This window comes from Typopeltis vanoorti, chromosome 14 (genome assembly GCF_054136105.1).
Source record: "Typopeltis vanoorti isolate ZY-2024b chromosome 14, IOZ_Tvanoo_1.0, whole genome shotgun sequence".
Taxonomy (NCBI): Eukaryota; Metazoa; Arthropoda; class Arachnida; order Uropygi; family Thelyphonidae; genus Typopeltis; species Typopeltis vanoorti.
The window spans coordinates 29,930,272-29,943,131 of record NC_143562.1 but is presented as its reverse complement, the minus strand read 5'-3'; the positions used below and the strand labels follow the sequence as shown (position 1 = coordinate 29,943,131).

Sequence of the window (12,860 nt, the reverse complement as noted above, 5' to 3'; positions counted from 1 at the left end):
ATAATGATTCATCTTTTAATGCCAATTCCCAATCCCACATCATGGCTGGTCAAGACATGTTTAGATGTCAGTCAAAATAGGGATGTAAAGTGTACCATTGGGATATGAAGCATAAGAAGGTTGATATTTCATCCACCATGGCCATTTTGGTCTCTAGAACAGCATTTCCAATGCTGTTCTAGAGAGCAAACAGAGAACTTTTTTAACCTTCACTCTGGTAGTTTCATACTAGGAGATGAAAATTGTCTATTACCTAAAGAGATTTACAAACATCATGGCCACAGTAGCCTTGATTTGAGAGCTGAGTAATGGATAGCATCACTATCCAAATGGATAGTACTATCCATTTGGCCTCAGGCCAGCAAAGTTTGCTATTACTATTATGTAACACTACAAATCTCTCTCTCCCTCTTTTTTAATGATAAATGATATAATGAATTAAGACTAAAATTCATGCATTATTCATAACTCATGATTTTTCATGTAGGATCATTAAAACTTTCAAATGATTTAATATACTCCTTTTAACTTGCGATAGAATCAAGAGGATAAAGCTAAAAATTGCCCTTCTTCAAATGGTAAGTATTGTTTTTCTGGATGATTTTCTTATAGTTAATTTCCTTTAAAGATTTATAGCAACAGTTTTATAAAATCTTTCTTTTGTGCATCTGAATAGTAATGCAAAATGGTGTTATGTTATTATGCTCACTTTTCTAAAAATCTTTTTGAAAATTAATATTTTCAAGAAGTTTCTAATCATCATCATCATTATTATTATTATTATTATTCGTGACACCTCCAAGGAGTCCGAAGACTCATCAAGGAGTCCGAAGACACTATTATTATTATTATTATTATTATTATTATTACCCAAGACCCCCATGGAGTCAAAGACTCATCTAGGAGGTCATTTTATCAAACACCATGTTATATAAGCTTATTGTCTTATAATAACAAAGAATTAGAACTTTTTTTGAAAATTATTAAGTTATTTTTCATGTAGATAATCCATCATATCAGCTTGTTATGCTTAGGATAACAAAGATTGAGAGTGCAAACCATAAAATGAAAATGCAAAGTTCTGTTCATACACTTCAGCCAGTTAGGGATAATTTATTCACTGATTTTGCTAATAATTTTTAATTCTCGTTTAAGAGCTTGTTCATTAGAGCAAATTGTTATATCTCTGTTTTTGAGGGAAATTATTGTCTGTTCCAGTATTTTTTTTATTCACAATGTATTCTAAAATCTACACTGAGAATACCTACCTACATAACTTTCTTAACAAATACCAAATATTTTTACATATGTTGTGTATTTTTATTTTGAAGTCATTTAAGGGTAGAAGCCCCTATCTATGAAGTGCACACTTACAAGAAAAAGAACACATGACCTTTGATTGGAAAGGTTTGTATTTGAGAGGTAATGAACTTTTATCAGCTCTCCTCTTTCCTCCCAAAAACATACACTCCATGAATGCACATTTAATTAACAGATTAAATGTATTTATTTTATGGTCTTGTGCATTAACCAAATAGCCTTTCACTGCCATATTTCCTGATAGGTATTATTCACTTAGATATTAAATGAATGAGAATCAACTGACATTTTTTTTTTGGTATTTAGCCACATAATTGTTATGTTGTTGAAAGTTCATTTTTCATTTGGTTAGACTATAATAAATTTAGTTTAATCCTTTATCCAAGTGTGAGCAAACAAAGTTTGCACCTGAAAATATCTTCAGGACTGGGGTAAGGTAGTACCATACCGGGCAACTTGTAGCAAAGGTGGAGCAAGCTAACATTACTCCTATCTCAGTATCTCCCATAAAGCAAAACACATCTCTTTGTGGATATGTATAATGTTATGCATTAAGGGAAGGGCCACTACCCAGACTAGTTTCGACCTTTATTGCGGTTTCTTCAGTGGGAGCCAGGCCCAGAGGTGGAGATACCAGGCAGAAGCAATGGCAGGTCATCTTTACCCATAGGAGTTGCCAAACGGTGTGCCACCTTTAAACTTTCAACATCTTTCTCTAAATCCAGAATAATTTAATAAAAAGGTGGCACATCATTTGGCAACTCCTATAGGTAAAGATGACCTGCCATTGCTTCTGCCTGGTATCTCCACCTCTGGGCCTAGCTCCCACTGAAGAGACCTCAATAAAGGTCGAAACTAGTCTTGGTAGTGGCCCTTCCCTTAATGCATAACATTATACATATCCACAAGGAGATGTGTTTTGCATTATGGGAGATACTGAGATAGGAGTGATGTTAGCTTGCTCCACCTTTACTACGAGTTGCCCGGTGTTGTACTACCTTACCCCAGTCCTGAAGATATTTTCAGGTGCAAACTTTGTTTGTTCACACTTGGATAAAGGATTAAACTAAATTTATTATAATTGTTATGTTGTATAGCTGAAACTAGGGGTATATGATAGAATAATGATCTTTCAGCATTTTGATGCCATTTTATTATTTAAGGTTCTCAGCTATGTCTTTTATAATGTTGGTTTGAAATAATTTCCTCTGAATGTTTCTAATGTATTTTATTTGAAAAAACTAAGTTTATATATAATACAAGTAACTATGATCTTGACTTTTTTTGTGCGGAGTTACTTCTATTATGTTATGGTTTTGTTAAAGGTCGATCCTGCCTTAGCAATTTATTAACTTTTTATAATAGAATGACATCTGAGTTGGACAAAGGAAATGGCTACACAGTGGTACTTTTGGATTTTGCTAAGGCTTTTAACAGGATACCCCATGGAATACTGTTGTGCAAATTGGAGCAGATGGGGATGGATACTAAACTGGTGATATGGATAGGAGAATGGCTCAGGGAGAGATACCAGAAGGTGGTGTATGGAGGAGCAGAGTCCAGGATGAGGCAGGTGACTAGTGGCCCAACCACAAAACCTCAGGGCTTTGTGCTTGGGCCATTGTTGTTTAATTTGTATCCATCCCCATCTGCTTAAAGGGAGATAGTTAATTGTTTGCTGATGATGCAAAGTTGGGTAGTGTAATAAAAAATCAAGCTGATGTTGAGAATTTGCAGGATGATTTAAATAAGCTGCTAAAATGGGCAAAAGGAAATGGATGTCGGTTCAATGTGGAAAAGTGTAAAGTTATGCATTTTGGGATTAAAAGATTATCAGCTGTGTACTACATTGATGGAATGGTACTCCAAGAGATTGATGAGGCTAGGGATTTAGGAGTGTTGATGGATAGGGAGATGAAGTTCAGGGGACACATTGCTAAGGTGTCCAAGATTGCATATAAGATTACTTGGTTATTGAGTAACACACTAACATCCAGAGATAAAGAGGTTATTATTCCCCTTTATAAAGTATCGATACTTCCACATTTGGATTATTGTGCTCAGGTCTGGTCACCTGGATTCCTTGGAGATGAGTAGGTTGTGGAGAGGGTTCAGAGGAGAGTGACTAAGTTGGTGAGTGATGTTAAAAATGCTTCCTACATTGATAGATTGAGAGCTTGTGGATTGCAGAGGTTGGTTGATAGGCGGAGAAGAGGGGATATGATAGAAACATTTAAATTACTAAAAGGTTATTATAAGATCGATGCAGGGGAAATGTTTCAGCTGTATGAAAGTGATGGAAGAACAAGAGGTCATCCCTGGAAATTAAGGAAAAGTGTGGTTAATAAGGGTGTGAGAATGAGGTTTTTCATCTGGAGGGTGGTGAATGAGTGGAATGAATTGCCTGACTCAGTTGTGAGTTCTTCGTCTGGAAATGAATTCAAGAACAGATGTGATAGATATTGTTTTGATAGTTTGGGTCTCCCGTGATGAGTCTACTGACTCCATGGAGATACCATAATAATAATAATAATGATAATAATAATAATAATAATAATTATTATTATTATTTTGTATGGTTTTATCTGATTCATCTTTATAAAGTTCTTTGTAAAATTCTTCCAGTATTCTGATGATTTGTTTTGATTTCTTGTTGCTGTAACATTATTTTCTTTTATTGCTACTAAGTGTTTGTTTTCAATCATCGGGCTTCCTCTTAGAAATTTCATATTTTTGTTACTTTCTATTATTTGTTTGATTTTGCTAGTGTTATAAGCTCTGATTTCATATCTTACTCTTTTCTTTATAGTTTTGCATAATTCTGAGTATTCTGTTTTTAAAGTACAGTTTTTATCTTGTTTCATATCTCTTCTCTTTTTTGTCATGTTTATGGTTTCCTGTGAAAGTTTGTTTTCTTTATTCTTTGCTAATGTTCTCTTAAATTTATTTGCAGGTGTTACTGATATCTCTTATTGCTTGATTTAGTTTATCAACATCCTCTTCAAAAATATTATTTTATCTAATTTTTTATTTATTGTGTTTCTATATTCTTTTTGTTTTTAAATTATTGTCTTAGAATCAAGTTTTTTGGTTTTATTTATTAATTTCTTTCTTTCTGATTTGATGAGCAGCATAACTTTAGCTCTTACTAGTCTATGATCACTTCCTGTTCTAAACTGATTTATGACTGATACATCATGTATTATATATTTTGTGTTGCAGAGGATATAGTCTATTTCATTTTTGACTTCTCCGTTTGGACTTCTCCACGTCCATTTCTTTTTTGGGCATTTTTTGAAGAATGTGTTCATGAAGTAGAGTCTGTTGGCTTCTGTAAATTTTATGAAGATATTTCCATTTTCATTTCTCTTCCCTAACCCATGAGTTCTAATCGTTTCTATTTGGGAAAAGTTTCTTCTCATTTTTTGCATTAAAGTCTCCTATTATGATCAAAAAATATTTCTTATTATTATCTACTGTTTTTTTTGCATATCCTCATAAAACTCTTCTTTCTCCTCCTCTTAATAAGATTGTGTTGAGGCATAAATTTGTATACTATTTTTAGAATTGTTGATTTTCAGTGTAAGTTTGGCAATTTTGTTTGATACATATTTTATTTCTTCTATATTTTCTTTTAAGGATTTTTTGATAATAAATCCTATTCCTCCTATTTTTGTATTTGTTCCATCATGGTAAAAGTAGTGGCTGCTTTTAAGTTGTATAAATTCCTCATCCTTCCTTTTTTACTTCACTTAATCTTGTTATATCCCATTTTATTCTCTTTAGCTCTTCTTCTAGAATGACAAGATCTTCTGTTCTTAATGTTATACAATTAAATGTTCCTATTTGTAATTTTATCAGTGGGTTTCTTACTCTGTTTTAAGGTTGATCCTTTTGGGTTGTCCTTTGGGTTACCCCACTAGTCACTATCATTCTAGATTCTACTCCACCATATACTACTCCCTGGTGTCTGGAGGCATATGGAAGTATAAAAATTTTAAAGTGGCTGTTCTGCTGGTTTTTAATGTTTAAAGATAGGGGAGGGGAGTCCCTGGAAGATGAACCACACTGGACAGCCAGTTTCTACATGTCAAATTAAAATGTGATGAATGCTAGAGAAATTGTTGCCCATGACAGGCATGTGATGTGATGTGTCAGGAAAGAAATGTTCCACAATAATTGGTTTCTGTTGCATGACAACCCGCCCATGTATACTGCCTGTGAAGCAGTTTCTGGCTTTGAAGTTGATCTGTGTGATGAAACATCCTTCCTATTTGCCAGATTTGGCTCCCACAGACTTTTTTCCTTTTCCCAAAGATGAAGTGTGCCTTGAAAGGTGAGCACTTCAGCAACATTGAGGAGATCCAACTCAGTGTGAACCCAGAGATTGAAGGGGGTTCCTGTTCAGAATTTCCACCTTGTCTTTGAATACCTGTGTGACAGATGTAAATATTATGTGTAGTTGGAGGGATATTATTTTGAATCTCTGTAATTGACAGTTCCAAATATAGTTCTTTGTTTTGATATAATAATTGTTGTCTCATTACTTAATGGGCACACTGTGTACAGTTGTTTGCTCATGATACAAAACTGGGGAGAAAATAGTTGATAAAGGTGATGTAGACATCCTGCAGGATGATTTAAATAAATTGACATTGTGGGCAGTGAATAATGATTGTCAATTTCATGTTGGAAAATGTTAGGTTATGCACTTCGGGTTGAAAATGTTGCATATGGTATATCATATTGATGGTATTGGATTGTAGGAAATTGATGAGGCTAGGAACTTGAGTTCCTAGCCTCATCAAAGTTCAGAGAGCATATTGCAAAAGTTGGTAAATAGCTCAAAGGATTATTTGGATGTTAAAAAACATGCTAATAAGTAAAGATAAGGGCATTATTATCCCTATTTATAACATTATGATTCGGACACATCTTGGCTACTGTACACAGATTTGGTCAGTGGACTTCTTGGGGATTAGGAGGTGGTAGAAAGGATTCAGAGACGAGTGACTGAGATAGTGACAGGTCTGTGGAATACTCCCTATGAGGATAGGTTGAAAGTTAGTAGGTTTCAAAGTTTAGTTGATAGGCAGAAAAGGAGGGACATGATAGAAACTTTTAAGTTATTAAACAGGTTTTATAAAATTGATACAAATGAAATTTTTCAATATATATGACAAATAGTCAGAGAACTAGGGGCCATCTGTGGAAGTTGTGTAAGAGTTTGATTAGTATGGGTGTGAAGACCAGATTTTTTTGCACGTAGAGTGGTGAGTGAGTGGAATGGATTGCCACAATTGGTTGTGAGTTCCTTGGCAGTGAATGGATTTAAGGAGAGGTATGATACAATTTTTGTGTATAATGGTTAATTTGGGTAAATTAATTTTTCAAAATAATTAATCCAGATATCCAAATCACCTTTATGGTAAAATAAATTGAAGATGCTAAGAAATTATATTCTTGGTATCATCCTATATCCAAGTGTAAGCAAACAAACTTTGCACATGAAGTCACTTCACGACTGGGCTACTTGTATATAGAGGCTAATGACGTCACATCAGTTACCTTAATATCCTAAAAAGGCAACTGATGTGAAGTCATTAGCCTCTGTATACAAGTAGCCCAGTCATGAAGTAATTTCATGTGCCAAGTTTGTTTGCTTATGCTTAAATAAAGGATTAAACCAAGAATATAATTTCTTGGCATCTTTAATTTATAGTATATCTCCATTTCTAAGCTTTCTTATTATACCATCCAAAACATTTTTCACCTTCATGATTTATATACTATATCTACTATATTCTTTCTAAAATCTTTTCACAACTTTTTTACCCTATTCTTACACATGGCTTATCCACAATTTCTCTGTATTTTCCGAGAACAGATATCCTTAGCTAATAAGAACTGTATATATATTTTCTTTTGTTTTATTATTATTATAATTATTCTTATTATTAAGAGAGACCTCCAGGGAGTCAGAGACTCATTGAGGAAGGCCACAGACTACACACACACACACACACACACACACACACACCAACTATCATACTTATTCTTGAATTCATTCACACTGAATGCACTCACAACGTCCAAAGGCAATCCATTTCAATCATGCACCACCCTCTGAGAGAAAAATCTAGCCCTCACACCCTTCTTGGTGGCCTTCATTCTCAGCTTCCAAGGATACCCTCTCGTCCTTTCCCCACCCTCCATAAATTGAAAAATTCCATCAATTGAAATCCTGTATGACCCTTTCAGAAGTTTGTAAGTCTCAATCATATCACCCCATTTTTTTTCCTGTTTGCTAGTGTCTGCAGTATGCAAATTCTAAATCTGACTTCATAATCAGTATTCTATAATCCTGATATTGTTTTTAACACTCTCCTTTGTACTCTCTCCAATATATCAGCATCACAAAGGAAACCAGGAGACTAGATCTGCGCACAATAGTCCAAGTGAGGTCTTATCAAGGCGTTGTAACGAAGAAAAATAATATCCCTATCTTTACATGTGAACGTTCATTTCAGCATTGCAATTATCTTTTGAGTTGTAGTTGCAATCCCACATGGCCCCTGAACTTCAACTTCCTATCTATTAACACTCCAAGATCCCTAGAATCATCAGTTTCTTCTAGTCTAATTCCACCAATATAATACGACATTGGATATCTAATCATGCTGAAGTGAATGACTACATTTACTCACATTGAACTGACACCCATTTTCCCATGCCCACAATTTCAACCTATTCAAATCATTCTACAAGTGCTACATATCAGCATCATTCCTGATTACCCTACCTATCTTTGCATCAACAAATAGCTGTATGTCGCTTGTTAAATCCTTCCCAATATCATTAATGTACAGATTGAATAACAATGGACCAAGTGTTAAACAGTGGCTATTTATTGCTATTTGTGAGCCTGCTTGGTTACTGCTCCTTTGTAATGAACAATGTCTAATGCGTTTTTTTTTGTAATATCTTTATTCTAATAAGCAATGTGCGCTTTTGCTTTTGTAACCTTCCTTACTTATTCTATTATGTACTATGTTTATTCACATTTACTAGTCGTATGCCTATGAACACCGGAAAATTTATTTGTTAAGACTGTGCCACCAGTATTTCTATATTGGCATAAGACTCAGTAATGTGTTTGGTAGCTCTCTCTCTCTCACTAGCATAAATTCCTTCAATAAAGTTTACGTAAACAGTCGTGGTTTCTCAAGTATTTAAACTATGCTTTTAATGTGCAATCAAGGTAGGGTTGGGGCTAATGGGGGTCTTAAATTCATGTACACTAATACTAGGAGTATTAGGAACAAGAAGGAAGAGTTTTTGGCCATGGTTGGCACTTCCAGACCACAGGTTATAGGTATTAGTGAAACATGGCTTACTGTAGATGATATAACTAGTGGGATTGAATGTGATGGGTATAGTGTGTTCAGGAATGACAGAGAGAATAAAATGGGGGGAGGAGTATTGTTGATGATAGCTGATGAGCTCCAGCCAAGGAGAATAGAAGTTGAATTGCAGGATAGAGAAAAGAGCACATTTGAGGCCATTTGGTGTGAGATTGTGGCTAGCAGAACTAAATATACAATTGGGTGCTGCTATAGACCAGGTGATGGAAAAGATGGTGGTGACAGTATGCACAAGCAAATAGAAGAAATGGGTGGAAGGAGGGTGATTATTATGGGAGATTTCAACTATGGTCGCATTGATTGGAGTGAGGAGAGGACACACGGGAGGAAGGAACTGGATTTTATTCGGTTATTAAGGGAAAACTATCTGCGACAGCATGTAATGGAAAATACTAGGGGTCAGAGAGTGCTTGACCTAGTAATTACATCTGAGGATTTGGCTGTAACAAATATGACCACATTGCCACCAATCGGTGAGAGTGATCATAGGGTCTTAACTTGGGAGGTGGCTAAAGGTGTAGAATTTTCAATTAAGACAGGGTACATGTGGAATTATCGGGCTGGAAAGTATGACAAGCTTAGGAGTTTGATTGGTTCAGTGCCATGGCATGTACAACTGCAAGGACTAGAAGTTGATAGTGCATGGGAGGTAGTTAAGAAGTGCTTGCATGAAGCAATGGCTGACTGTATACCTAGAGTCCGAATAATAAATCAAGTAGGGGTTAAATGGATGAATAACACCATTAAGCTTGAGTTGCAAAAAAAGAAACAACTATGGAGGGAATTTAAGGAGAAGGGTGACCGGCAGGCACATGAACGGTATAAAGCGCAGGCCAGAAGGGTAACGAGTGTGGTAAGAAAAGCAAAAAAGGATTACGAAAGAACATTGGCCATGCAGGCTAAAGAGAATCCTAAACAGTTTTTTAGATATGTAGCAAGTAAAAGGAAAAATGTACATGGCAGATTGATTTTAAAGAATGCCGATGGTAGGGAGGAAACTGAATCAGTTGAGATAGTTGAGTTACTGAGTGAGCACTTTGCAAAAGTATATCATCCAGGTGGTGACATTGCAGAAACGAATAAACCAGTAGATTATACAGGAATTGTGGTTAATGAAGTGGAGGTGAGTAGTCTATTGCATAACCTCAATGTCAATACATCTGTGGGATTGGATGGTATACCAGCTCGTGTTGTACGAGAAGCAGCTAAAGAATTGTCAGTACCCTTGACCATTTTGTTTAATTTGAGTCTCGGGTCTGGGTTAGTCCCGAGCGGGTGGAAAGAGGGGAAAATAGTTCCACTGCATAAAGGTGGTTCCAAGACTGCTGTAGTAAATTACCGACCGATTAGCATATCAGGAATCATTGTCAAGGTCTTAGAGAAAATAGTCAAGAGGAAAATACAAGATTGGATAGAAGAAAATGGGATACTGTATCGGGGACAGCATGGTTTTGTGAAGGGTAGGTCATGCCTCAGTAACTTGCTCACGTATTATAACACAGTGACGGCTTAACTGGATAAGGGTAATGGGTTTACGGTGATTTTACTGGACCTTGCCAAGGCCTTTGACAGGATTCCACATGGAATTCTAATCAGTAAATTGCAGCATATGGGAATGGATATAGGGTTGGTGAGATGGATAGGAGGGTGGTTGACGGAGAGATATCAGAGAGTGGTTTACTCGGGAGTAGAGTCCACAAGACGGCCTGTGACTAGTGGTGTGCCACAAGGATCTGTTCTTGGACCACTGCTGTTTAATTTGTTCATAAATGATATAGGAAATGATCTGAGAGGAACAGTTCATTTGTTTGCGGATGATGTGAAGTTGGGTAGGGCAATAGTGAATGCAGATGATGTCAAAATTTTGCAGGATGATTTGGATAGATTGGAGGTCTGGGCTAAGGAGAATGGATGTCAGTTTAATGTGGCAAAATGTAAGGTTATGCATTTTGGGGTGAAAAGATTGGCGGCAGTTTACTGCATTGGTGGAACCGTGCTCCAGGAAATTGATGAGGCACGAGATTTAGGAGTGTTGGTGGATAAGGAATTGAAATTTGCACACATTGGAAAAGTGACCAAAACAGCTCATCAAATCACTTGGTTGCTGAAGAATACGTTGACAAGCAGAGACAAGCAGGTTATTGTTCCTCTGTATCGAGCCTTGATAAGACCCCATCTAGACTACTGTGCTCAGATTTGGTCACCTAGGTTTCTTCTTGATGGGGAGGAGGTGGAGAGGATCCAGAGGCAAGTTGTGGGAGGACTAGGGGACATCCATTGAAACTGGGCAAAAGTGTGGTTAGTAAAGGTGTTAGAGCTGGGTTCTTTACTTTTAGAGTAGTGAATGAGTGGAATGCGCTCCATGAGTCTGTGGTGGATGCTGTGACAGTGAATGAGTTTAAGGCGAGGTATGATAGATACTGTATGAATGTCAAATAGTTGTGATGAATATGATTTGGGGCCTCCCTCGATGAGTCCAATGACTCCCTGGAGTTGCCCGTAATAATAGTAATAGTAATAGTAATGCCTTAGTTGTTACCTGCTCACAAGTTTGAGTTTATTTAGGAACAGTGCATTGTAATTTAAAGAATCAGGTGGCACTCTATTGATATATAAATAAAACACATTTATTTACATTAATATCAAAGTACATTAATTAAATGATAGGGAGGTTACCTCTCTACCTATCCATTAGACTTTCAGCATAAAGAAACAAACTTTCTCTTTTCAATATTAATTAACTATACAATACAATTACTCAATTACTTCTCTGCTTATTAAATCAAATTATTGAAAACTCTGATTTACTCATTAAAAGGTTAGCTAACTATGTATAGTTATTTCACAAATCTTATGCCAATCATTACCATTCCAAATGACTCTCTTATGGACTCTTATTACTATTAAGCTAATTCTTATCAGTCCATCTATAACATATCTCCTAGATTATAAATGCAAATGTACAAAAAAATTAGAACAAACTTACAGAGGCTCTGTATCGCACATTCAATCAAAAGTCTTGCACTAAAGTCTCTATGGCTTTTCTTTCATCTCAGGTCTTGGGCTTCCTTCAGGAATGTCTTGCATCAGTAGTATCTTGTTGGGAATTAGCGGGCTGTGACCTGCAACCTGCGGTACTCGAATAACTCCAGCAAGAGTTATTCCCCTGCGACAAAAGGACTCCCGAGCGAAACTGCTTCGGGTATTTACATCGGCTGTTCTCTCGTCATTCCCAATTTTCTCCTCTGGTGTGGGCTCGTCGTAACGTCTGCTCCTCTTGATCCTACTCCCAGTACTTCTGCCTCTAGCTGCTGACGATGATAACTCTAATTGCCGACGATGATAACTCTGCCTCTTACTGCCTCTTGCCTCTGACTGTCGACGAACAAAAACTCCGGTTCTCGATGTCCGGCTCAGTCCCTTTTTATTTTATGTTCACTGGAACCTTGCACGAAAGGTAACCCCCAAAGAATTTGGCACGACTCCTTGATCTTCTTTTAAGACCGGCCCGTTCTTTCTTCTCCTCTGTGCATTCCTTTGATTGTATCTTGTTGGGCAGCGGAAACTTGTCTGAACCTTTAAATCTCTCAGGCACTGACTTTGAAGGTGTTTATGTGCAGAGCTCGTAAGCAACTTTCTCATACACTAAAATCGTAAACAACTTTCTTATGCCCTCATATAGAGCTATTATACAAAGTTCCAGTAGCAAAGCATTGCTTTTGTTTTTGACATTCTAAAATATTCTCGTTAAAGGAGTAAATACAGTTAATTCCCATAGGGTTATTTACAATAATATCTAGCATGAAATATACAGAGACAAATAAGGTTATTTTTGTAACATTCTCATGGGACTTGACCTCTGTAAAAATCGATGTAAAGCACTTTAGTACTTACAAGCTATATCAAGTTTTACACAAGCACTGATCCTTATGGTACACCACTTGTTACCTTAAACCAGGGTTTCCCAAACTGTGTTCTGCAGAAAGTGAATAAGTGTTCCGTGAAAAATTATCAAAATTAATATGAGCCTGGAACGGTTTTAAATGCTGCAACAGGTTCAGATATGTTTGAAAATCAGGTGCTCCTCACTTTGCATGTGGATTGCGTTATTAAGGT

General features: G+C 36.4%; 1 protein-coding gene across 3 annotated transcripts in view; it reads left to right on the top strand.

The window, feature by feature from the left end:
* Positions 1 to 12,860, top strand: part of LOC150099333 (extracellular matrix organizing protein FRAS1-like) — a 1,385,483-nt gene that overhangs the window by 172,628 nt on the left and 1,199,995 nt on the right. For all 3 annotated transcript variants that reach the window (XM_090403569.1, XM_090403568.1, XM_090403570.1), the window contains exon 9: positions 539 to 578. In XM_090403569.1, coding sequence (XP_090259695.1) covers positions 539 to 578 — 40 coding nt within the window. The remainder of the gene's footprint in view (positions 1 to 538; positions 579 to 12,860) is intronic.